We start from the raw sequence: 27,609 nt of genomic DNA, 5'->3' as shown, positions 1-27,609 counted from the left end.
AAACAAAATCCACCATAAAAGACAAAAAAGGACACTATATAATGATTAAGGGGATAATCCATCTTGAAGACGTAAGCATAATAAACATCTATGCACCCAATGACAAGGCTCCCAAATACATAAAACAAACTCTAACAATACTGAAAAGAGAAATTGAATTATGTCCCCCCAAAAATGTGTATATCAGTTTGGCTAGGCCATGATTCCTGGTACTGTGTGATTTTCCTATATGTTGTAAATCCTGCCTCTACGATGTTAATGAGGGAGGATGGGTGGAAGTTGTGTTAGTAAGGCAGGACTGGATCTACAAGACTGGATTGTGTCCTGAGGCAATCTCTTGAGATATAAAAGACAGAAGTGAGCAGTGAGACAGGGGACCTCATACCATCAATAAAGCAGTGCTGGGAGCAGAGCGCATCCTTTAGACCAGGGTCCCTGCGCAGAGAAGCTCCTAGTCTGGGGGAACACTGAAGAGAAGAAGGCCGACAGAGAGAAAAAGCCTTCCCCTGGAGCTGATGCCCTGAATTTGGACTTTTAGCCTACCTTGACTATGAGGAAATAAACTTCTCTTTGTTAAAACCATCCACTTGTAGTATTTCTGTTACAGCAGCACTAGACGACCAAGACACACAATAATAGTAGAAGACTTCAATACACTACTCTCAGTAAAGGACAGAACATCTAGAAAGAAACCAGCAAAGATACAGAAGACCTAAAGGGCACAATCAGCCAACTTGACCTCATAGACATATCTAGAACACTACACCCAACAGCTGCAAAGTACACATTCTTTTCCAACGCACATGGAACATTCTCCAGAAGAGACCACGTCTTAGGCCACAGAGCAATCCTCAACAAGATCCAAAACATTGAGATCATACAAAGATCTTCTCTGACCACAATGCCATCAAGGTAGAAATTAACAACAGGAAGAGCAAGGAAAAAAAATCAATTACATTGAAACTGAACAACACCCTGCTTACAAACCACTGGGTAATAGAAGAAATCAGAGATGAAATAAAAAGATTCCTAGAATCAAACGAGAATGAAAATACATCATTCCAAAACCTTTGGGACACAGCAAAGGCAGTCCTCAGAGGACAATTTATAGTAATAGATGCACACATCAAAAAAGAAGAAAGGGACAAAATCAAAACATTAACTACAGAAATTGAACAAATAGAGAAGAGCAAAAAGGCCTAGAAAAAAGGAAATAATAAAGATCAGAGCAGAAATAAATGAAATAGAGATTAGAAAAACAATAGAAAAAAGTTTTTAAATGAGTAAACAATAATTTTTTTCTTGGTCCTAGAGTCAGCTTTCTTAAGTTTTATATGTGTTTAATTTTGAGAGGTGCACCATGAGAGTGATCATGTGGTGAAGGAAATACTTAGTTATATGCCTCTGGAATTGTAAGCAATTCTATTTCCATGTAATGAGTTTTTATGATTTTATTTTTATACCTCATTGACATTTGATTTTCAAAATAATAAAACTGGGCAATACTAAACAACAATCCTGAGACTGAGGCTCTAGTTCTTCCTCTGTGTTATACCCAAGCATTCACCGCTTCTCCTCCTCACTTACCTGCTATCCATAGACTGGACTGCGTTTCTCAACTCTGATCAGCGTGCTGAATGGAACATGATATATTTCCAGCATTTTATTTTATTGTAAAGGAAGTCTCCACATCAAACATGCCATGCCTGTCCGCATTCACTTTGGAGTCTGAGGGCAAATCTTGTCCCTGTGGCCCTTTCCACTTCACTGTGGACTGGGGGAACCAGCCTGAGGACTAGCAGATTCCTCCATCAACATATCACATGATAGAAATGAGAAGAATTGAGCCCAAAGCTGGAGAGAAAACAGAAAAGGGATAAAAACAAAGATCATGTCCCAAGGTCAGAGCAGTTCTGGGCCAAGTTCATCAAACACCATAGCTTCTACTCTCTCTCTACCTTCCTTCTCTCTCCACTCCTCTCTCTCCACTTTCCACTCTCCTCTCTCTTCTCTCTCTTTTTTCCTCTCTCCCTATCTCATCCTCATTCTCTCTCACACACATACTGGCTGATTGCTGCTCTAAGCTTTTCCATGGTCTTTTTTTATGCAACACTCATTTAGCAACTAGTGGTTAAGGGCTACAGTTGCTAACCAAAAGGTCGGCAGTTCGGACCACCAGGCGCTCGTTGGAAACCCTATGGGGCAGTTCTACTCTGTTATATAGGGTCACTATGAGCTGGAATCAACTTGATGGCAATGGGTTGGGTTATTCCTAAGCACTAAATATAATAAAGTGAATTAGACAGAGCCCCTTGTAATGAGGAGCTCATTGACTAAACAGGAAGATAAGTGTAAACAAATACATTTCATTGTGAAAAGTGCAACTATGGAAGCATGGTCAAGTTGGTACAGAGGAGTGATTAATGGTGGGAAGTCACAGGTGAAATCTGCACACTGCTGTGTCAGATTATTAAGTATATAAGTGGCAGAGGGGGACAAGCATGCCAGGCAGAGGGGTAAATGCATACCATGGTGTGGAGGGTTGCCAGGCTGTTGTGTGTACAAGGACCTACAAGCATTTGGTGTTTCTGGACTATGAGGTGCAAGAAAAGATAAGTATTAGATAAGGTCTGAGTGAAGTGCAGAGGCTATGGAGACTATGAGCGCACTGACCGAAGACGTGTGGAGCATTGCCTCTGTCTGCACTGAAGGCGCTATAAGCCCTGTAGGGCTGTTAACTGACTTCCACTGGGTGCGAGTTATGACCAGGCCTGTATCGTAGAGAGCCCCTCAAAACAGCTGCATGGAGGAGAGATCACAAGGACCACTCAGGAGCAGAATAGTCATCCAGGTGGCCACTGAATTCCTTGTAGTGGGACAAGATAAGGGCTGGAGCAGAAGGAATCTATGAGAAGGAGAGAGAACAGATGTGGGAGCTATTTGTGAGGTTGATTCAGTAGGACTTACTGGAGGTTGAGGAAGGGTTAAGCCTGACCTCCAGGCTTGTGACTTAGTAGGCTAAGGAGAACATCCCTCCCTTACAGAAGTAATCTACACATGATCAGTTGTTATTGCCCATCTCCCACCCCAAACAGAACCGACCCTCTATGTGCTGTTTTCTGCCTTTCCCCAGGGTCTAGACTTGTGCATGAAACGTAATAAAAGTTTCTTGAATGAATAAATGAATGAAAGAATGATGATGAAAGCACTAAGGAAGGGATTCTGGGCATAGATTCATCTCTCACTTCTCCTCTCTCAAAGAAAGTAAAATTATAAACCCGTGAGTAATGCGCTCCCTTAAACAAGGAACTATATAAGACCAAACAGTCAACATTTACCCAAAAGCAAAGGTGAGAAGACAATGAGGGGAAGGGAAGCTAGATCAATGGAAACAGAACAAACAGAATGAGAATAATGAGAATGGTGACACAGAAAAATTGTAACCAATGGCACGGAACAATTTGTATACAAATTGTTAAAGGGAACCTAATTTGCTGTGTAAACTTTCACCTAAAACATAATAAAACATTATTTTTTTAAAAAAGGCAACTGACCTGACACTTGCAGCTCCCAGGTGGCCGTCTGATAATAAGTCTGGGAACTGAACCAGCACCCATACATGTCAGCGTCCAAGGGAGTGATGTCTTTCAGCTTCAGGAAGACATGCTCCTCTGCAATTAAGTCCTTCATTTCTCCCATGATGCATATATGTCTGGTCTTTCCCATTCTTGTAGATATGGACCATGGCAGAGAACTGATTCCTGAAGAACTGCACCTCCATCGCCTCTGCGCTCATCTCAGGAGAGAGGAAGCAGGAGAACATCGCATCCTCACCCACCAAGGCCTGGACAGGCTTGCATGGTCCAATCACCTCCCACTGGCCTGTGGGTAGAAAAGCAACAGGTAACTAAGCAAAACCATTCAGCATATTTTCAGGGCTGGAGAGGGCTGGTGATGTGCATGGGGGTGGAACATTCATAATCATCTTTCTAAACCCAATGACTTGCATCTGTATATCCCCTTATGCTTGACAAAATACTTCCCCATCAGTTACTTCATTCAGTCCTCATGAAAATCTGTTTGTGTATTATTAATGACCCCATTTTCAAGATGAGAATAACGTATCTCAGAGAGACAAAGTCAGTCCTTCAGAGGCAGGAGGGGCACTATCCAAAAGCAGACCTTGTGACTAGTGAAGACTCTATAGCCCCATTCCTCCTTTGTCCATCTGATTCACTAAAAACTCAGGACAGCCCCTTTTCCATTTTCTTTGCTAAAAATCAAAGACACTGCCTTTTACAGTGACCCAGCTAATGTTACCCCAAAAACAGGCTCCAGTAAACCCCATTTCACTGCTTCACAAAACTCCAGACCCCAAAACATCCCCAGAGAATCCAGCTTCATCAGCCCAGAACTTAGAATGTCCAAACTCACCTATTACAATTATGAAAGGGTTTTCATTATGATTTTCTCTTATTGTTTATTTTGGCTCTTCCCTAATGCTAATAAGCTCAACACCCCTCACGGCCCTTTAGGAATCTAAGGTCAATAATCTTGTTTCCTCTAAGGATTCTGCATTTTTGGATAAATACTCCTACCTCATTCCTCATTAGCAAAGATTTCTACGGGAAAAAGCTGCCCAACTGGCCAAGCAGGCTTCTTTCCTCCAAGAATAAGACAAACTGAAAAATGCTTGCCTTTAGAGCTGGTGCTTTGCAAGGCTTCCTGCGCTTCACACCAAGGGAGGAAATGAAGGCATGATGGGACCTTCAAAGTCTTCTCATCTTCCTCACATCTTAAGATAATGTGCATGTTTTTCACTGTGCTATACTTTTATTAGGGAACAGAGGAAGGTTACCTTTCCAAGTCACAAGTGAGGGAGAAATAGTTTTAATTTTCTTCTGAGTATCTTCCTCTGGGGATGCTGTGTGGAGCAAAACAAACAGGCCCTTTCCTTAAGGAAGGCCTGCACAGTGCCTGACACAGAGTGTGGGTTCCAGAAACAATGGTCACTTGCATAAATGGTGAGCACTAATATCTTTCCACACTTGTTCATCTGTTCACATCTGATTACTTCGATGATTTTATCAATGTAAATCACACTTGCCATTTTGTAATCATTAGGTTTCTTTCTAGAGAGACCACAAACTATGAAAGCACACTTCCTTCGACTTATGTACACACCCTCTTTGATTGGGAATGTCTGTTGATTAATTCACACACATTCGTTCCTTGATATATGCATATGTGTGGTCTGTGCACGTGCATTGGAGGCAAAGTGTGTCTCGTGTGGATGTTGCAAATTAGTCAATTTGTTTTTATTTTGGCACCAACTATTTCCTTCTTCAAATATGTTTTGTAAACTTTTTGAAATATTTTTCTTTCATGCATCTTCAGGAGAATATTATTAAATGAAACATAACTTTGTATCATCTCTCTGATCACTGCTGACCTGGCATATCAGACGACTATGATGTCCAGCCCCCGACTCCCCACCTCTGAGTTCCGGAGAAGGGCACTTCCCTTGAACGCTGACAGCTCCACCCCAGGAGCTTGTTCTCTGACTCTCTGCTGAGGTCTTCTTCCCTCCTTTTGGAACCTACTCAGCCCAGGTGCAGGGAAGCCCAGTAGTGCTGAGATTTTTACAACCCTAGGGGAACATCTGTTACCATCCAGTAGATTCCAACTCATAGCGACCCTGTACTATACTATGAGACGGAATCGAGTCGGCGGCAACGGGTTTGAGTTTTTTTTTTTTTGGTTTAAGGGAATATATGGAGTTCTGGTGGCACAGTAGTTAAGAGCTCGGCTACTAACCAAACAGTCAGCAGTTTGGATCCACCAGCCTCTCCTTGGAAACTCTATGAGTCAGAATCGACTTGACGTCAATAGGTCCTTGTCTCTTCAGCTTTTATCCATAGGCTATTTGACGATCATGTGATGTGTATCTTCCCCGCTGTGCTTGCTTGCTTAATCTGCTCTTTTATATCTCAAGAGATGGATTTAAGACACACTCCCGGGAGCCATCAGTGGATTCTGGGATGTGGAGATCTGGGGTCCAGGCAGTGGGCGGCCCGGGGGCTCAGTGAGGAGTGAAAGTCGGCACTGCGGAAGCTGAGGAGTGGAAGCTGGCGCTATCACCAAAAAGAAGCTTGCGGAGGCCAAGTATAAGGAGCGAGAGATTGTCTTGGCTGAAGACCAACTGGCCTAGATGTCGAAGCAGTTGGACGTGTTCAAAACCGACCTGGAGGAATTTGCCAGCAAACACAAGCAGGAGATCTGAAAGAATCCTGAATTCCGGGTGGAGTTCTGGGACATGTGTGCCACCATTGGGGTGGATCCTCTGGCCTGTAAGGAGTCATCTGTCAGTGTCCACTGTTTTCCTTGGGTTCCTGAGAAGCAGAGGCTCGCCTAGTGGTCATTATCACTGTTTCGGTACCCTCTGTAGAAGTGCTTGTAGGGAGATCCAGAGGACGTTGTCTTTAAGGAATCGCCCTGAGTCAGAATCAACCTCAGGGCAGCTAGTTTTTAGAAGGAGGGCCAAGACCACCGTCTTCAGTGAGTGCCCAGTCTGATAGGAAAGGTGGGGAGGCTGTAGTGCAGACCTAGTAGCCAGTGTACATGATCTTCCCTTGAATTATCTACAGTGTATTTTTTTTCTTACTAAAAATCATTCAGTTTTAAAAAAAGACACCCTATACTAATACTTCCTCATTAACATAACAAAGAAAAGCCATTCCCAAATGAGATTATAATCACAGGGTTTAGGATTTATAAGACATATATTTGGGGGACACAATTCAATCCATAACAGGAATATTTTTCAGCCATAAAGAGAAATGAAGTTCCGACACATTCTACGACATGGATTAAGCTTGAAAACATTATACAGAGTGAAATAAGTCAGACACAAAAGGACAAATATTGTGTGATCCCACTTATATAAAATATCTAGAATAGGCTAATGCATAGAGACAAAAGTTTGTTAGAGGTTACCACGGGGCGAGGGAAGGATGAGTGGAGACTTACTGCTTAAGGGGTGCTGAGTTTCCATTTGTGATGATGAAAAACATTTGGAAATGGATAGTGATGATGATTACACAGCATAGTGAATGTGATTAATGTCACTGACTTGTACACTTGAAAATGGTTAAAATGGTGAATATTTTGTTATATATATTTCCCAAAATAATAAAAAATTTTAAGTGGGTTAGAGAGATAGCGCTGAAGAAGAAGGAGAGATTCAAAACATTTCTGGCTTTGAAAATGAAGGAAGGAGGCCACAAAACAAGGAATGTGGGTTTCTGCTAGAAGCTGAGAATGACCCTCAGCTGACGGCCAGAAAGGAAACCAGGATCTCAGTCTTGCATTCACAAGGAACTGAATGAGCAAAGAAATGGGTCCTCCGCTAGAGCCTCTAGAAAGGAACACAACCATGCCAACTCCTTGATGAGACCTGTGTTAGACTTCTGCCAACAGAATTATTGGATAATAAATTTGTTTTGCTTAAGCTGCTAAATTTGTGGTCCCTTGTTTTGGTAGCAAGAAATGAATACACCCTGTTTCATGCATTTTGTGTTTGAAGTAGTCACTAATATTCAGGAAGAAGTTTCCAGGGAGCGGTTGGAAATGTGGATTGAGGAGTCATTGGCCAACATGATGATTGAAACCTTGGGAATAGGCAAACTCACCTGGAGAAAGAGCTTAAAACAGGAAGAATTGAGAACCAAGAATTAACTTTTTTTTTTTAAATTGTGATTTAGATGAAAGTTTACAGAGCAAATTAGTTTTTCATTAAACAGTTAATACACCAACTGTTTTGTGACATTAGTTGCCAACCTCACGATGTGTCAACACTCTCCCCTTCTCCGCCCTGGGTTCCTTGTTTTCATTTGTCAAGTTTTCCTGTCCCTTCCTGCCTTCTCATCTTTGCTTTTGGGCTGATGTGCCCATTAGTCTCCTATTCATGAATTGAACTATGAAGCCCATTCCTCATGTGTGTTATTGTGTGTGTGGTATATGTCTTTGGCTGAAGGGTGAACCTCAGGAGTGACTTCTGTACTGAGTTAAAAGGGGGTCTGGGGGCCATACTCTCAGAGTTTCTCCAGTCTTTGTCAGACCAGCAAATCTGGTCTTGTGTGTGTGTGTGTGTGTGTGTTTACAAATTTGAATTTTGTTCTACATTTTTCTCCCACTCTGTCTGGGACCCTCTATTGTGATCTCTGCCAGAGCAGTGAGTGGTGATAGCTAGGTGCCATCTAGTTGGTCTGGGCTCAACCTGGTGGAGGTTATGGTAGTTGTGGTCCATTAGTCCTTGGACTAATATTTCCCTTGTGTCTTTGGTCTTCTTCATTTTCCTTTGTTCCCTCTGGTATGGGACCAGTAGATGCACTTTGATGGCCCCTCACAGGCTTTTGAGACCCCAATTGCTACCCACCACAGTCAAATGTAGAACTATTTCTTTATAGACTATGCTATGCCAATTGAGCTAATGTCCCCCGAGACCATGGTCCCCAGCCTTCATCCCAATAGCTCTGTCTCTCAGGGCACTTGGGTTTGTCTGTGAAGCTTCTATGACTTTGCCTTGGTCAGGTTGTGCTGACCTCCCCAGTACTGTGTACTGTCTTACCCTTCTCCAGAGTTACCACTTATCTACTATCTAGTCATTGTTTTTCCCTCCCCACACGTCTCCTCCCTAGTAACAATCAAAGATTGTTTCTTTCTGTGTTTTTATAATAGCGGTCTCACACAGTATTTGTAGTTCTGTAATTGACTTATTTCAGTCAGCATAATACCCTCCAGATTCATTAATGTTATGAGATGTTTCACATTCATCATTTTTCTTTTTCATTGCATAGTATTCCATTGTGTGTATGTACCATAGTTTATTTACTCATTCATCTGTTGATAGGCACTTAGGTTGTTTCCAAATTTTTGCTATTGTGAATAATGCTGCAATGAACATGGGTGTGCATATGTCTATTTGTGTGACCGTTCTTATTTCTCTAGGATATATTTCTAGGTGTCTTAGTCATCTAGTGCTGCTATAACAGAAATACCACAAGTGGATTGTTTTAACAAAGAGAAGCTTATCCTCTCGCAGTCCAGAAGGCTACAAATCCAAATTCAGGGCATCAGCTCCAGGGGAATGCTTTCTCTGTTGGCTCTGAAGGAAGGTCCATGTCATCAATCTTTCCTTGGTCTGGGAGCTTCTCTACGCAGGAACCTCAGGTCCAAAGGACACGCTCTGCTCCCGGCACTGCGTTCTTGGTGGTATGAGGATCCTGTGTGTCCCTGCTCACTTCTCTCTTTTATATCTCAAAAGAGGTTGGCTTAAGACACTATCTAATCTTGTAGACCACATCAGTATAGCTGCCACTAATCCATCTTATTGCATCATAGTGATTGAATTTACAACACATAAGGAAATCACATCAGATTACAAAATGGTCCACAATCATACAATACTGGGAATCATGACCCAGCCAAGCTGACAGACATTTTTTGGGGACACAATTCAATCCATGACACTAGGAGCGGGATTGCTGGATCATATGATATTTCTATTTCTAGCTTTTTACAGAAGCACCATATCATTTTCCAAAATGGTTATACCACTTTACATTCCCACCAGCAGTGCATAAGAGTTCCAAACTCCCTGAAAACCTCTCCAACATTTGTCATTTTCCGTTTTTGTTTTTGTTTTTTGATTCGTACCAGTAGTGTTGGGGTGAGATAGTATTTCATTGTAGTTTTGATTTGCGTTTCTCTAATTACTAGTGATTGTATTTCCTCATTTGTCTGTTAGCCACCTGAATGTCTTTTTTGGTGAAGTGTTTGTTCATATCCTTTCCCCGTTGTTTAATTGGATTGTCTTTTTATTGTAGAGGTGTTGGATTTTCCTATAGATTTTAGAGACTAGACCTTTGTTGGATTTGTTATAGCCAAATATTTTTTTCACAGTCTGTAGGTTCTCTTTTTACTCTTTTGATGAAGTCTTTTGATGAGTGTAAGTGTTTAATTTTTAGAATATCCCAGTTATCTAGGTTATTTTCTAGTGTTTGTGTATTGTTAATTATGCTTTATATCCTGTTTATGCCATATGTTAGGGCACCTAGTACAGGAGCCCTGGTGGTGTAGTGGTTAAGAACAGCTGCTAATCAAAATGTCAGTAGTTCATTCCACCAGCCACTCCTTGGAAGCTCTATGAGGCAGTTTTACTCTGTCTTGTAGGGTTGCTGTCTTAGTCATCTAGTGTTGCTATAATAGAAATACCACAAGTGGATGGCTTTAACAAAGGAAAGTTTATTCTCTCACATTCCAGTAGGCTAGAAGTCCAAATTCAGGGCATCAGCTCCAGGGGAAGGCTTTCTGTCTGTGTCAGCTCTGGAGGAAGGTCCTTGTGATGCATCAGTCTTCCCTTGGTCTGGGAGCATCTCAGTGCAGGAACCTCAGGTCCAAAGGATGCACTCTGCTCCCAGCACTGCTTTCTTGATGGTAGGAGGTCCCCATGTCTCTCTGTTCACTTCTCTCTTTTATATCTCAAAAGAGATTGGCTTAAGATATTATCTAATCTTGTTGATCTTATCAGGATAACTGCCACTAATCCATCTCATTACTTCATAGTGATAGGATTTACAACACATAGGAAAATCACGTCAGATGATATGATAAACAAGCCTATAATACTGGGAATCATGACCCCGCCAAGTTGGCCGATATTTTTGGGCAACACAATTCAATTCATGACGGTTGCTATGAGTCGGAACTGACCTGATGGCACCTAACAACAACAATGTTGACCCTATTTTTTCTTCCATGATCCTTATAATTTTTGGTTTCATAGTTAGGTCTTTGATCCATTTCGAATAAGTTTTTGTGTATGGTATGAGGTATGAGTCCTATTTCATTTTTTTTTTTACAAATGGACATCCAGTTTTGCCAGCACCACTTGTTAAAAAGACTGTCTTTTCCCCAATTAATGAACTTTGGGCCTTTGTCAAAGATCAAGTGGCCACAGGTAGAAGGATTTACATATGGGTTCTCGATTCTGTTCCATTGGTCAATGTGTCTGTCGTTTTACCAGTACCAGGCTGTTTTGACTACCATAACTGTACAGTAGGTTCTGAGGTCAGGTAGTGCAAGGCCTCCTACTTTGTACTTCTTTTTCGGTAATGCTTTACTTATCTGAGGTCTCTTTCCTTTCCATATAAAGTCGATGACTAGCTTTTCCATCTCTTTAAAGAATGCTGTTAGTGTTTGGATAGGGATTATATTTGTAGATTGGTTTGAGTAGAATTGACATTTTCACAATGTTGAGTCTTCCTATCCATGAACATGGTATGTTTTTCCATTTATGTAGGTCTCTTGGTTTCTTGCAGTAGTGTTTTGTAGTTTTTTTGTATAGGTCTTTTACATCCATGTTTAGATTTATTCCTGAATATTTTATGTTTTAGGGACTATTATAAATGCAATTGTTTTCCTGATTTCCTTTCCATAGTTATCTTTATTGATATATAGGAATTTAGCTGATTTTTGTATGTTGATCTTGTATCCTGCTATCTGCTGAATTTTTCTGCTAGTTCCAGTAGTTTTCTTGTGGGGTTTTTAGAACTCTCTATGTATAGTATCTTATCATCTGCAAATAGGGATAGTTTTACTTCTTCCTTACCAGTTTGGAAGCTCTTTGTTTCTTTTTCTTGCCTTATTGCTCTAGCTAGGACTTCCAGCATAATGTTAAATAGGAGTGATGATGAAGGGCATCCTTGTCTTGTTCCCATTCTCAGGGGGAGTGTTTTCAGCCTTTCTCCATTGAGAATGATTTTGGCTGTTGGTTTTGTATAGATGCCATTTATTATGTTGAGAAATTTCCCTTCTATTCCTAATTTATTGAGAGTTTTTATCAGGAAAGGATGTTGGACATTATCAAATTCCTTTTCTGCATCGATTGAGATGATCATGTGATTGTCTTGTTTTATTTATGTGGTAGATTACATGGATTGATTTTCTAACGTTGAACCATCCTTTCATACCTGATATGAATCCCATTTGGTCGTGGTGTATTTTTTTTTTTTTTTTTTTGATATGATGCTGAATTCTATCGGCTAGAATTTTGTTGAGAATTTTTGCATCTATATTCATGAGACATATTGGTCTGTAATGTTCTTTTTTTGTGGTGTCGTTGCCTGGTTTTGGTATCAGGGTTATGCTCATTTCATAGAATGAATTCAGAAGAATCCCTTCCTTTTCTATGTTCTGAAATAGTTTGAATAGCACTGATGTGAGCTCTTCTCTGAATATTTGGTAGAATTCTCCAATGAAGCCATCTGGGCCAGGACTTCTTTTGTTGGAAGTTTTTTTTTTTTTTTTATTACCTTTTCAATCTCTTCTCTTGTTAAGGTCTGTTCAGATTTTTTACCTTGGTTTATATTAGCTTAGGTAGGTAGTTGTTTCTATAATTTGTCCATATCCTCTATGTTTTCAAATTTGTTGGAATACAGTTTTAGAGAAATAAGAATTTAATCTTGGAGAACAACAGCCTCTTAGCTGGAGCCAAGTTGAAGGACAGAAGCTACAGAAGGTGACTACAAGGTGATGAGCTCTTCAGACCATCATATGATTAATTAATTGAAGAGAGGAGAAGATTTCAAAAGAGAATAGTGGTCATCAGCGTCAAGTGCTGTATGAAGAGAAGCAAACTGGGTTTGTGTATTCATTCAGCCCTTGCTATCTGCTGCATCACTAGGCTCTGAATGGAGAAGTCAGCAGCCTAGAAACCCAACAGGTACAGACCCAAAAACATAAAGTCTCAACAAGTCTCTTTCCAAACAAAGGACCAGGAAAGAGGCAGTCTAGCAAGACAGAAAACACTTAAGCAAGAACCACTGTACTCCAGCCAAACACCACAGAAAAAAACTGTGGCTCCATCCCCACCCATGCCAACAAAGGCCAAGTGAGGAATCTAGACTTTCACTCTCAGCAGGCTGTAATGAGGTGGACCAAACTCTCCATGGGTGCAATGTCAGAGAAGGCTGGTAATGACCCCTGCCTCTTAACCCCCCATCAGTGGAGCCCACGTCCAGCAATAATGAAAGACCCTTCACCCTGCCTGCTGGAATAGTGTTAGAGAAGGCCTAGTGGAGAGTCAGGACTTTCACCACTGTCCAGCAGTAATGAGATCATCCCCTGTGATTTCAATGGAGGCCACTTGGGAAGCAATAAGGAGGCACTGTTACCTCTCCCAGCTAGAGTAATGTCAGCAGAGGCCTACTGGGGAGCAAGCCCAGAACCCCCACCCCTACCCAGGAGTAATGAGGAGCTCCTCCCCATCTTGGGTGTCAATGGAGACTGAGTGGGGAATCTGGACTTCTATTTCCACCTGGTAGTAATAAGTTGACATGTCCCCCACCAGCACTGTGTCAGAGAAAGCCAGCTAAAACAGAAAGTTAAACTAAGATTCAGAGTCTCAGAACATAATACCCTAAATTTCTGGATTTTAATTCAAAATCTCTCTTCATACTAAGAACCAGGAAAATAACAACTTGAATGAAAAAATACAATATCAAGATGACAGAGATGTTAGAATATCTGACAAAGATTTTAAAGCAGCGATCATTAAAATGTTTCAAAGAAGAATTACTAACTTATTTCAAACAAATTAAAAAACAGAAAATCTCAGCAAAAAAATAGAATATATAAAGAAGAACCAAATAGAAATTTTTGAATTGAAAAGTACAATAGCCAAAATAAAAAAAAAAAAAAAACTCAGTGTATGGACTCAACCACATAATGGAGGGAAAGAGGACAGAATCAATGAATTGGAAGATAGGACAATAGAAATTACTGAGTCTGAACAACAGAAAGAAAATAGACTGCAACAAATGAACAGAGATTCAGGGACTAGTGGAACAATAACAGAAAAGCTAGCATTTGTGTCATGTGAGTCCCAGAAGGAGAGGAGAAAGACGGTGGAACTGGAAAATAAAAATGGCAGAAAATTTTCCAAATTTTGCAAATCACATGAGACTACAAATTCAAGAAGCTTAGTGAACCCCAAACAAACCCCATGAAATCCAGACTAAAACATATAATAGTCAAGCTTCTGAAAACTAAAGACAAAGAAAAAATACTGAAAGCAGTGAAAGAGGAAAAAAAAACTTTACTATGGGGGAAAGGAGCCCTGGTGGCACAGTGGTTAAGAGCTCAGCTGCTAACCAAAAGGTAGACAGTTCGAATCCACCAGCCACTCCTTGGAAAACTTATGAGGCAGTTCTACTCTGTCCTATATGGTGGCTATGAATTGGAATCAACTCAACAGCAACAGCTTTAGTTTTTCTTTGTTATACGGGGAAAACACCAATCCTGCTCAAACTCTTTCAAAAAAACAGAGGAGGAAGCAACACTCTCTAACTCGTTCTACAGGCTAGCATTACTCTGATACCAAAGCCAGACAAAGACACCACAAAAAAGGAAAACTACAGACCACTATCCCTTATGAATATAGATGCAAACATCCTCAAAAAATAATAGAAAACAATATCCAACAGCATATTAAAAGAATTATACACCATGATCAAGTGGGATTTATTTTAGAAATGCAAGGGTGGTTCAACATTAGAAAACCAATCAATGTAATAAACCACATTAATAGGACAAAGGAAAAGACCCACACAATCCTCTCAATTGATGCAGAAGACATTTAATAAAAATTCAACACCCTTTTATGATTAAAAAAGAAAACACTCAACAAGCAAAGAATAGAAGGGAAATCCCTCAATATGATTAAGGGTGTTTATGAAAAACCCACAGCCAACATTATACTTAATGGAGAAAGATTGAGAGCTTTCCCCTTAAGGTCAGGAAGAAGACAAGAAAGCCTTTTCTCTCCACTGCTATTCAATACTGTACTGGAAGTTGTAGCCAGAGCAATAAGGCAAGAAAAAGAAACAAAAAGTATCAAAATCAGGAAAGAAGAAGAAAGACTATCCCTATTTATAGATGACATGATCTTATATATAGAAAATACTAAAGAATCCACAAAGTTTCCAGAGCTAATAGAGGAATTCAGCAAACTTGCAGGGTGTAAAGCCAACACAAGAAAACATTTGGGTTTCTATACTGTCTTAGGCTGTGTTCTCTAGAGAAGCAAAACCAGTAAAGAGTATAAATATATTTAGAGAGAGATTTATATCAAGGAAACAGCTCATGAGATTGTAGAAGCTAGAATGTCCCAAGTCCATGGATCAAGGTAGAGGCCTCTCCAAATTCACGCAGCCGCAGAAGCTGGCAAGCCCAAGATTGGCAGGTCAGAGAGCAGGGCTCTGCTCACAGGCTGTGAAGATCGACAAATCCCAAGTTCGGCAGATAAGCTGACAGCTCAAGTTCCAAGAACCAGAAGTCAGACAAACAGGAGGCAGCCACAGGATCCAGAGAGAGCAAAAAGCCAGAACATCTGCTCATATTCAGATGCAGGCTACACCCCCACTGACTGGCTACTCACAGCATATTCAATTATGGGAGTGATCACATATGAACACTGAGAATCATGGCCCAGTCAAGTCGACACACAATCTTAACCATCACGATCCACCCCTTGTCAACTTGGCACATGTAAACATCTCTTTAAGCCATACATAATCTCTGAATAAAGACAACTAGAAAGTCATACTTGCACCTAACATGATACAACTAACACATGTACAATCAAAAAATGCACTAGCCCCGTTTACATTTTATATTTTATAAGAGAAGGAAACAAAAATATTTGATGCAGAGATACTCATAACAATTACAGTCCCTGATTCTGCAACTGGTCAAGTGGCTGTAACTGGTATTTAGAACTACTTTCTTCCACCACCCATTCTGTATTCCCTTTGCCCTCAGCAAGCACCTCAGCTGGTCGTGATTCTTTGCCTGGTGGGGTGACCCAAACCTTCATTCCTGAAGGGTCTGGGTCATTAGTAGTCATCTCGGAATTGGGTTGCTGTAGTTTTCCATTGACATTAATCACAGGGCATGGTAGTACTAAGAGACACCCTAAAGAATCTCCTGCATTCCAGAAATACTATTCTTTACCTCCATTATGTAACATCAATCCAATTTCCTTTTAGTAATCAGGGTCAGTCACACCAGCCAGTATGATAACTCCCTTCTTTACCTGTTGATCCAGAGGCATAAGGAGCCCAAAGTGGCCAGGCAGCATTCTTAGCTTCCAGTTTAATGGAATCAGTGATGTGTCTCCAGGTGGGAGCATTCTTCCCTTTGGAACTAAGACCTCTCTAGACCTGCAGAGAATAAAGTCGTGGAGACAGGAAGAAAAAATCTTGCAAGTAGGTTACTAGGGGTAATAGTGAGTGCTGCCACTCCCATTTCCACACTTTGATTCCTGGGCCCATGAATCCTGGCTATAGGAGAAACAGCAGCATATATTGGATGCTAGTTTAGAACATATACAGCCTCCTGCAGAACATTGCCCCAACCCTGCAAGGTACTGCCACCTAGATGGTGCCATAATTGTGTCTTTAGAAGGCCATTCCATTGTTATATCAAGCCAGCTGCTTCAGGATGATGGGGAACATGGTAAGACCAGTGAATTCCATGAACATGGGCCCACTGCCGCACTTCATTTGCGGTGAAGTGAGTCTCTTGATCTGAGGCAATGCTGTGTGGGATACCATGATGGTGGATAAGGCATTCTGTAAGTTCACAGATGGTAGTTTTGGCAGCAGCATTGTGTGCAGGGAAGGCAAGTCCATATCCAGAGTGTCTATTCCAGTAAGGACAAAACGCTGCCCTTTCCATGACGGAAGTGGTTCAGTGTAATCAAATTGCCACCATGTTGCTGGCTGATCACCTCGAGGGATGGTGCCATATCGAGGACTCAGTGTTAGTCTTTGCTGCTGGCAGACTGGGCAGTCAGCAGCGGCTGCAGCCAAGTGAGCTTTGGTGAGTGGCAGTCGATGTTGTTGGGCCCATGTATAACCTCCATCCCTGCCACCATGGCCACTTTGTTCATGAACCTATTAAGCAATGACAGGAGTAGCTAGGAAAAGAGGATGACTGGTTTCTACAGAACACATCATCTTATCCACTTGATTGTTAAAATCCTCCCCTGCTGAGGTCATCCTTTGGTGAGCATTCACATGAGTCACAAATATTTTCACTTGTTTGTCCCATTCAGAGAGGTCTATCCACATACCTCTTCCCCATAAATACTTGTCTCCAATTTTCCAGTCATGTTCCTTCCAAGTCCCTGACCATCCAGCCAAACCATTGGCCATAGCCCGTGAATCAGTATACAATCACACATCTGGCCATTTCTCCTTCCAAGCAAAGTGAATAACCAGGTGTACTGCTTGAATTTCTGCCCATTGAGAGTATTTCCCTTCACCACTGTTCTTCAAGGAGGTCCCAGAAAGGGGCTGTAGTGTTGCTGCTGTCCGCATTTGAGTGGTGCCAGCATATCGCACAGAACCACCTGTAAACCAGGCATGAGTTTTCTCTGCTTCAGTCAACTCATCATAAGGAACTTTCCATGAGGCCATAGGTACAGACTGGGAGATGGAAGGTAATGTGACAGGAGTGGAGACCATGGGCTTTTGGGCCACTTCCTCATGCAAGTTACTTCTGCCTTCGGGTCCTGCTCAGGCCCGATCTCATATATACATTTTCCATTTAATTATGGAGTGCTGCTGTGAACATCCAACTTTATGACTCTGTGGGTCAGACAACACCCAGTTCATAATGGGCAGCTGAGGCTGTGTGGTGACTTGGTGTCCCACGGTTAAGCATTCAGTCTTTACTAAGGCCCAGTAACAAACCGAAAGTTGTTTTGCAAAAGGAGAGTAGTTATCTGCAGAGGATGGCAGAGCTTTTGCTCCAAAATCCTAAGGATCTGTGTTGTGATTCACCAATAGGGGCCTGCCAAAGACTCCAAACAGCATCTCTGCCACTGACACTTCAAACACCATTGGATCAGCTGGATCATATGGTCCAAGCAGCACAGCAGCTTGCACAGCAGCCTGAACCAGTTGCAGAGCCTTCTCTTATTCTGGTCCCCACTCAAAACGAGCAGGTTTTCAAGTCACTTGATAAATAGGCTGAAGTAGCACATCCAAATGAGAAATATGCTGCCTCCAAAATCCAAAAAGGCCCACTAGGCATTGTGCCTCCTTTTTAGTTGTTGGAGCAGCAAGATGCAATAACTTATCCTTCACTTTAGAAGGAATGTCTCAACATGCCCCACACCACTGGACCCTAGATATTTCACTGAGGTGGAAGGTGCCTGAATTTTTGTGGGAATAATTTCCCACCCTCTAGCAGGCACGTGTTTTACCAATAAGTCTAGAGTCATTGACACTTCTTCCTTACCAGGTCCAATCAGCATAATGTCATCAATGTAATGGACCAGTGTGATGTCTTGCGGAAGGCAAGGGGGATCAAGTTCTCTGCAGACTATATTATGACATAAGGCTAGAGAGTTGATGTAGCCCTGAAGCAGGCAAGTGAATGTGTATTGCTGGCCTTGCCAGCTGAAGGCAAACTGCTTCTGGTTGTCCTTTGAAACAGGTATGGAGAAAAAGGTACTAGCCAGATCAATCGCTGCACAGCAGGTACCAGGCGATGTATTAATTTGCTCAAGTAATGAAACAACATCTGGAACAGTAGCTGAAATTGGAGTCACCACCAGGTTAAGTTTTCAATAATCTACTGTCATTCTCCAAGATCCACCTGTTTTTTGCACAGGCCAAATAGGCAAGTTGAATGGGGATGTGGTGGGAATCACCATCCCTGCATCCTTCAAGTCCTTGATGGCAGAAGTATTCTTTTTGCTATCCCTCCAGGAATGCAGTATTGCTTTGGTTTACTATTTTCCTAGGTAGGGGCAGTTCTAATGGCTTCCACTTGGCTTTTCCTACCGTAACAGCTCTTACTCTATTTGTCAGGGATCCAATGTGGGGGTTCTGCCAGTTGCTGAGTATATCTATTCCAATTATGCATTCTGGAACTGGGGAAATCACTACAGGATGGGTTCGGGAACCCACTGGACCTACTGTGAGATGGACATGAGCCAAGACTCCATTAACAACCTGACCTCCATATGCCCCCACTTTGACTGATGGGCCACAGTGACATTTTGGGTCTCCTGGAATTAGTGTCAGTTCAGAGCCAGTATCCAGTAATCCCTGAAAAGTCTGATTATTTCCTTTTCCCCAATGAACAGTCACTCTTGTAAAAGGCCATAGATCCCTTTGGGGAAGGCTGGGAGAAAGATTAACAGTAAAAATTTTTGGCAGTGTATTAGAGTCCTTCCTCAAGGGGACCCAGCCTCCCCTTCATTCAAGGGGTTGTGAGTCTTCAAACTCACTCAAATTTGGGAATTGATTGAGGGACTGTGTCTCTCTATTCTGGCGATTCAAGTTAGACTATTGTTCACCTGATCTAGAATTCATCTGTTTGTACAGATCAAGTAAATATTTAGTAGATTTCCTATTTCACTCCTAGGGACACCATGGCTAAGTAGCCCATGCCGTAAGTCCATAAGAGTCAGCCTATTCTGATTAGTGCTTTGACTCCGCTGTCTATTACAGTAACTACGCCCACCTCGTCTTTGTCAATTGGGTGCAGCTACTTGGCCCCTACTACCACCGGGTCCAATCAGCCCCATTGTAGTAAGTGTCTTAATTTAGTTAGGGCAGTTCCCACTGTCAAATCTGACTTATGTAAAATAGCAATCACAGCAGTCTTCAAGGATGCTGGAGCTCCCTTCACAAATTTGTTCCTCACAGTTGTAGTAAAAGGTGTGTCCTCTGGGCACTCCACGTGTGGATCTGTGGGTCTAACCTGATAAATCCACTCTAGCATCCAATTCCCCTAAGCCTTTGGATACCTTCTTCCACAGTATACTAAGGCAGGTCTGGTAGTTCAGCTTGATTTAGTGTAGGCCACCTTGTGATCCACACTTCAGCAACCCAACCAAATAAACTATTAGATCCTTTCCTAACTTCTTGAGCTGAAACACTGAATGAACAATTTGTGCTTAGTGTACCCATATCAATAAACTCAGACTGATCCATCTTTATGTTCTCGCACCATTATCCCACACCCTTAATAGCCATTCCCACACATATTCCCCAGATTTCTGTTTGTACGTATTAGAAAAGTCAAGTAGTTCTTTTGGAGTGTAGTGTACCTCCTCCTGGGTCACACTTTGTACTTCACCTTTTGTGGCTCACTGGGACTTAAGCCTAGTTATAGGTCTAGAAGCCAGAACCAGTAGTGTGGAATTGTTTTGAGAACATTCAGCATTGTTTTGTAAAGCATCTGCCTCAGGCGATGCCCAGGCAATGACTCAGGCAAGAGATCTTTAGAAGCAGCTGGGCTAGGGCTAATCTCATTAGATGGGAGTGGAGGGGCTAATGGTTTTTCTGGGCAGGGTGGTTCAGCAGACAAACATGAAGTAATCTCAGATGGAAGTGGTTCTGCTGGCAGGAGTGATTCAATGGAATTTAGGGGCTCAGAGTCCCCAGCTTCCTGGTTATCTGCCCATATATCCCTATCCTAAGTTTCAGGGTCCCATTTCTTCCCAATCAATGCCTTACTTTAACTTCAGACACCTCTTGAGGTTGGCAATTGAGCTGGCATTGTAATTCAGACACTCCTTCAATAAGACTCTGGGTTTGGTTTTCAGCCATTTCAGCTCTGTTACTACAAGAAATAAGGCTTTCTTTCAAAGCACAAGTGGAAGCCTGGAGGTCATTTATGCGGTACTTGAGCTTTCACTCTGAAGCCCTCAGTGCATCTCTTTCTTTCACCAGTTTGTCTAGTGAAAGCAGGACAAACCAACCACTTTCCTTATACTTCTCATTCTGACAAAGCTGTAGAAAGATACCACACATGTGCTCACCCTGAGCCTTGTCTTTACCAATACCTGATCTACTGGTGGTGATATTTTGCGTATTTGTATCACCACCTCACACCATGGACTAGCAGTGCCCTCTTTACTGCTGGAAGCAGAGTCATCAACATCTTTAAGACTAACGAGACTTGAGAACCAATTTAGAAAACTCATCCTTACAATTTAGTTTCTCTAGAGCCACTCTCGGTACCAAATGTCTTAGGCTGGGTTCTCTAGAGAAGCAAAACCAGTAAAGCGTATAAATATATAAACAGAGATTTATATCAAGGAAACAGCTCACACAATTATAGAGGCTAGAATGTCCCAAGTCCATGGTTCAGGGTAGAGGCCTTTCCCAATTCATGCAGCTGCAGAAGCTGGTGAGCCCAAGACCGGCAGGTCAAACAGCAGGGCTCACGCTCACAGGTTGTGAAGGTTGACCAATTCCAAGATTGGCAGGCAAGACTGCAAGGTTTCTCCTGATTCATGTAGCTGCAGGGACTGGCGAACCCAAGATCATCAGGTTAGAGAGCAGGGCTCTGCTCACAGGCTGTGAAGGTCAAGGAATCCAAAGCTCAGCAGATAAGTTGACAGCTCAAGTCCCAAGAACCAGAGGTCAGAGGAACAGGGGGCAGCCACAGGATCCAGAGAGAGCAAAAAGCCAGAATGTCTGCTTATATTCAGATGCAGGCCACTCTCCCAGGAAACTCCCTTTCCACTGATTGGCTACTCACAGCATATTCAGTCATGGAAGTGATCACATATAAACACTGAGAATCATGGTCCAGCCAAGTTGACATGCTGTGGGATATATGCCATTTAAACATGGCTGCACTATTGACAACTGCAGCCCCCACAGGCCTCTATGCTGTATACGACGTGTTGGAGACTTGTCAGCGATAAGAATGAGATTAGGCACGACTTGTTTTCCCAAACCTATTGCCCTGTTACTGATTGGCTTGTTTACCTGAATTCCTTCTCCCTTGCCCGAAACTTATTGTTACTCACCCAAAGCTCATTGTTCTGTTATTTGCTTCACTGCTTGCTGTATTGACTATAATATAAATAAACTCCTGAGACTGAAGGCAGGGGTCGACACCTCAGAGTGACCCTCCTGGCCCCACTTCTCTGTAAGAGTTGTGCAGTTGGTTACTGTCTTCGCCGTCCTGACAACCGTCGCCGCAGCGACAACATGCAATCTTAACCATCACATATACACACCAGCAACAAACAATCTGAAAAGGAAATTAAGAAAACAATTCCATTTACAATAGCATCTTAAAGAAAAAAATACCCAAGAATAAATTTAACCAAGGATGTGAAAAACATACAATGAAAATTATAAAACACTGCTGAAAGAGATTAAAGAAGACCCAAGTAAATGGAAAGACATTCTGTTTTCACAGATTCAAAGACCTAACATTGTAAAGATGTCAGAACTACGCAAAACGATCTATTGATTCAATGCAATTCCTGTTAAAATTCCAAGAGCCTTTTTTCTAGAAATCAAAAAACCAGTCCTCAAATTTATGTTATTCCAAGGGGCCCTGAATAGCCAAGAAATCTTGAAAAAGAAGAACAAAGCAGGAGATCTCACACTTCCCAATTATAAAACATACTACAAATAGTCTGGTACTGGTATAATAAATAAATAAATAATACTTATTGATAATAAATAATAAAGACATAGAACATTGGAATAGAATTTAGAGTTCAGAAATAAACCTATACATCTACAGTCAATTAATTTTGACAAGGGTGCTAAGTCCATGCAATGGAGAAAGAATAGTCTCTTTAAAAAATGATGTTGGGACAACTCTATGTTCACTTGCAAAAGAATGAAGCTGGACTCATACCTCACACCATAAATGAAAATTAACTCAAAATGGATCAAGAACCTAAATGTGAAAACTAAAACCATAAAACTCCTAGAAGAAAACATAGGGGTATTCTTCGGGACCTAGTTTTTAACAATGGATTCTTAGATACAACATGATAGGTACAAGGAAAAAAGAAAGACAAAATAGATAAATAGAACCTCATCAAAATTAAAAATTTTTGTTTAAAAAATAACAAAAAAGAGAAGAGACAAGCTATACATTGGAGAAAAAAAAAGGGAACTATGTATCAGATAATGGTTTAATATCCGGAATATATAAAGAACTCCTACAACTTAACAAAAAGGCAAACCACTTGTGATCATTAAGGTTGTGTGTCAACTTGGCTGGGCCATGATTCTCAGTAGTTTGGCAGTTATGATGTAGTTTGGCAATTGTATGATGATGTGATCACCTCCATGATGGGATCTACTGTGGGTAGCCAATCAGCTGAAAGGGAGTTTCTTTGGGGGTGGCCTGCATCCAATATAGGTGGACTCTCTGGCAAGGCTCACTGGCTTTTGCTTGCTCTGGATCCTGCAGCTGGCTCCTGTTCGTCTGACCTCCCGTTCTTGGGACTTGAGCTAGCAGCTTATCTGTGGTCTTGCATGCAAGTCCTGGGATTTGTTGGTCTTCACAGCCTGTGAGCAAGAGCCCTGCTGTCTGACCTGCCAATCTTGGGTTCACCAGCCCCTGTGGCTACGTGAATCAGGAGAAGCCTCCAGCCTGACCCATGGACTTGGGACGTTCCAACCTCTACAACTGTGTAAGCCATTTCCTTGACATAAATCTCTATATATAGACATTTATATGCTTTGCTGGTTTTACTTCTCTAGACAACCCAGCCTAAGACATCACCCAATCAAAAAAAAAAAAAAAAAGGCAAAGATTTAAATAGATACTTCACCAAAGAAAATATACAAATGGGCAAGAAGCACAAGAAAAGATGCTCAACATAATTAGCCATTACAGAGATGCAAATCAAAACTGCAATGAGATACCACTTCACTACCACCAGGATGGCTATAATAAAGTAAATGGAAAACAACCAATTTTGGCAAGAATGTGGAGAAAATGGAACTCTCATTCATTGCTGGTGGGAATGCAAAATGATACAGCCACTGTGCAAAACAATTTGGTGGTTCCTCAGAAAGTTGAACATACAGCTACCATATGACTCAACAATTCCCCTCGTAAGAGACTTGAAAGCAGCAATGCAAACATGTTTTTATACCACTGTTCATTGCAGCACTATAGCCAAAAGGTGGAAACAACACAAATGTCCATCAACAGATCAATGGAGAAGAAAACTGTAGTATATACTTACAATGGAATGTCATTCAGCCTTTAAAAAAAATGAAGTTCTGATACACACTACAACGTGGATGAACCTTGGAAACATTATGCTCAGTAAAGTAAATCAGTCACAAAAGGACAAATATTGTATGTTCCCACTTATATGAAATATCTAGAATAGCCAAATGCATAGACACCAAAGTTTATCAGTGGTTACCAGGTGTAGGAGGGAGGTAGGAAAAGGGGAATCATTTAGGAAGCACTGAGTAGCTGTTTATGATGATGGAAAACTTGTCAATAGGTACTGGTGATGGTTGTACATGACTAATGTAATCAATGTCATTGAATTGCACGTGAAAATTGTTGAATTGACAAATGTTGGGATATGTATATATATATAAAACAATAATTTTAAAAAAGAATGAAGGCAAAAGAAAATATTTTCAGACAGGTTTGTGCTCTTGTCATTTCTGATTGAGGATGATCCTAGCTGTGCACCCTCCATTAGCTGCCTGAGGAAAGGCTCGCTGCGATGAGGCTGAAAAGGTGTGCTCCTCCCCTAAATCCTGCCTTCCCTCAGCTTGTTTTTAAATTTCAGTTTGGAAATCTTCAAACATATACAAAGTACAATGTAATGAACCCCAGTGTATCCATCACCAGCTTCAAGAATGAACAGCCCCAGCCATCTCGCACCATTAAATTCCAACCTACTTTTTTCCAAGCCTCCAGGTGATTTTGAAGCAAACTTCAGACATTATTTCATTCATAAATATGTTAGTGTGTATCTCTAAAAAAGGTTGCTTTCAAAAAATAACCCCAAGAGGCTTCTCATCTCTTTAAAAAAAAACATGTATATGTATTTACTTTGTATCATCAACTATCCAGTGATTGTTTTCATTTCCCCTATTGTTTTACACAGACAATAGGTAATATACTTAGTTTGTGTGTTTAACCAACATCCAAATAAATTCCAAGCAATATAATTGTTGCTATACCTCTTAAATGTTTTTTAGTCTACAGCTTCCCTCTCCTTTTATTTTTCCTTACATTGTTTTTAAGAAACTGAGGCATTTGTCCAGTAGTTTCCCACAGTCTGTATGTTGTTGACTGAATCCCTGTGGTATGTGCAACGTGTTCCTCTGTTCCTAATTTCCTGAAAATTGGTCATTGGATATATAGACTTGATCAGATTCAGGGGTTTTTTGCTCGTTTGATTTTTGGTTTTCCCCTAGATCATCAATTAATTAGGGATGGCAATGTTCCATCATTACTCCACTGGTTATAGGGAAAACTTTTATAAAGGAAATGTCTCATCAAGTATTTGGTTATAACTCAGGTACAAGATAAATACTTAATTCTTTCCTTTTATCAGTTTTCAGAATAATGAATTGGCTCCTTAGCATTCTCCATAGATGGGCAATGAAGTGTTTGGACTTTTGTGTGCGTGTGCCCTTATGAATTCGTGGATTTAAAGATATGTATTTCCATCCAGTGCAGTCTTAATTCTCACTGAGCTTCAAGCTGGCTCCCGATTCCTTTTGCTGGTTCCACTCATCATTGACATTGGCGTCCTTGCTACCTGGATGACAAGGTGTGTCAGGCTCATTCCCTCTTCAGCCCTGGAAGCAGCCATTTCTATAGGATCCCTGGTTTTCGGATGGCAAAAGGTATTTCCAGACAACCCCCTGGACCCTCTTCCCTCTGCTCTTTATTATCTGACCCCCCTTGCAAAAATCTCCCTCTGCGTACGGTAGGACCATTCCCGCCCCCGCCCAGCCGCGCAGCCGCTCTCAGGACCTCCCTGCGTTCGGGTGTCTCCTCTCCTGCTGTCCAGTCGCCCACAGAATCTCGGAGCAGCCTGCTTTGCTCCTGACCCCTGCGTCCTGCTAGGACCCTGGTCAGACTCCCGGAGGCTAGGCCTCCCGGCGCCCCCACCTTCTGCTGGCGGCCTCGGCACGGTCCCCGATGCCCGCAGCAGGTCGTGCTGGCCGGAACAGTGGGGCCACAGCAGGCTCCTAGTGGCTGGGGCTCCGGCTCCCTCCCAGTGCATCCTGGGGCCGTGGCTTCGCAGGGTCGGGAGGGCAGAGTCCTAGGCCGCTCATCGGAGCTGGGGGCCAGACGACCCCGCGGCTCTGAGAAGGGGAAAGACATGCAGCCACTGACCACCGGAGACTGGGCGACCTGAGGGGCCCGACAACGCCTTTGATGGTCCACAGCAAATATAACTCCAGTAGCGTCTTTCCTTTTCCAGAAAAAAAAAAAAAAAACGCGGAAAATGAAACTGAAGGAGTGGGAAATTCTAATGAAAGAGGGCAACATCGGGCGCTTACTTGCTTATTTATTTGTTTGTTTTTACAAAGGCAATATTTACTCATTGAAAACCTTCCAAAAAGAGAGATCTGAACGAGATAAGAGTGAAAGTCACCAGGCTGTCCCCTTCCAAAGGTCAACACTTGATTGTTCCAGACCTTTTTTCTATGCAGGTACAAATGTATCTAACAGATATATATGTGTTTGTTTAAAAAAAAAAAAAAAAAGTTGCCGTCCGGTCGATTGCAATTTACAGTGACTTGATAGGACAGAGTAAAACGGCCCCACAGGGTTTCCAAGGAGTAGCTGGTGGATTTGAACTGCCGACCTTCTGGTTAACAGCTTAACCACTGAATCACCAGGGCTCCACTTATGTATAGCTTTGGTTTTAAAACAAAAACAAAAAACAGAGAATGAGCATGCCACAGGTGTAGTTCTGTGACTTACTTTTCTCCCTCACTGTTTTACAGACAGCTTTCCATGTCGGTGAAAACGGATCCCTCTTGTTCTTTTAGTTGATAATAGAAGATTTCATTGCACAGATGTACCAGAAATTATTTAGCTATTTCCTTATTGGTCTTTTCCAGATATATGGAAAGAAGATTCTCATACATATCTTTGGGTACATATGTGACTATTTCTGTAGGATTTATTCCAGGAAGTGGACTTACTTAATCAAATAGTAATATTTTTTAATATTTATCAAAACATTTAAAATATTTATCAAAAAATAAATATTACCAAATTACCCTCCAAGTCAGCAACAATTTATGCTCCCTCCAATAGTCCCGTCCCCACTTTCATTGTCACTATTGCTATCAATCTTTACCATTTGCTAATCTCCTTAGATGAGATTAGGAAATTAAAATGGTATCTCATTTTAATTTTTATTTCTTTGATTATTCAAGCTATGAACATGTATTCATGTTTACTGGCCATTTGTACATCTTTTTCTATGAATTGTCTGTTCATATCTTTTGCCTATTTTTCTATTGGGTTGTTAATTTTTAATTTATTCATTTGTAGACAGTCTTTATACAATATTATATGTGTTGCAAATATTCTCTCAGTCTACTTTTTTGTATGATTTAACTTAAGAGTTACAATTATTATCATTCAGAAAATGAAAATTTTATATAGCCACTGTCAAAAATATTTAAAACAGAAATCTTAATTTCCAGGGATTTCTCTTACCCACAAGCCCAAAAATTAACAGTAAAAGCTTGAATC

At 41.4% G+C, this 27,609-nt stretch overlaps 1 protein-coding gene across 1 annotated transcript in view; it reads right to left on the bottom strand.

Moving 5' to 3' along the window:
- The window catches only part of BTNL9 (butyrophilin like 9), a 109,951-nt gene extending 83,731 nt beyond the window's left edge, over positions 1–26,220 (bottom strand). Inside the window, 4 exon segments of the mRNA XM_012558689.1 lie at positions 1,588–1,854; positions 3,555–3,691; positions 3,693–3,907; positions 25,819–26,220. Of these exon segments, the coding sequence (XP_012414143.1) occupies positions 1,588–1,854; positions 3,555–3,691; positions 3,693–3,907; positions 25,819–26,220 (1,021 nt within the window).
- Between the last annotated feature and the right edge of the window lie 1,389 nt (positions 26,221–27,609).

This window comes from Trichechus manatus, unplaced genomic scaffold, assembly GCF_000243295.1.
Source record: "Trichechus manatus latirostris isolate Lorelei unplaced genomic scaffold, TriManLat1.0 scaffold00181, whole genome shotgun sequence".
Lineage (NCBI taxonomy): Eukaryota > Metazoa > Chordata > Mammalia > Sirenia > Trichechidae > Trichechus > Trichechus manatus.
The sequence above is the reverse complement of the archived record's forward strand: the minus strand, read 5'-3'. Positions and strand labels throughout refer to the sequence as shown.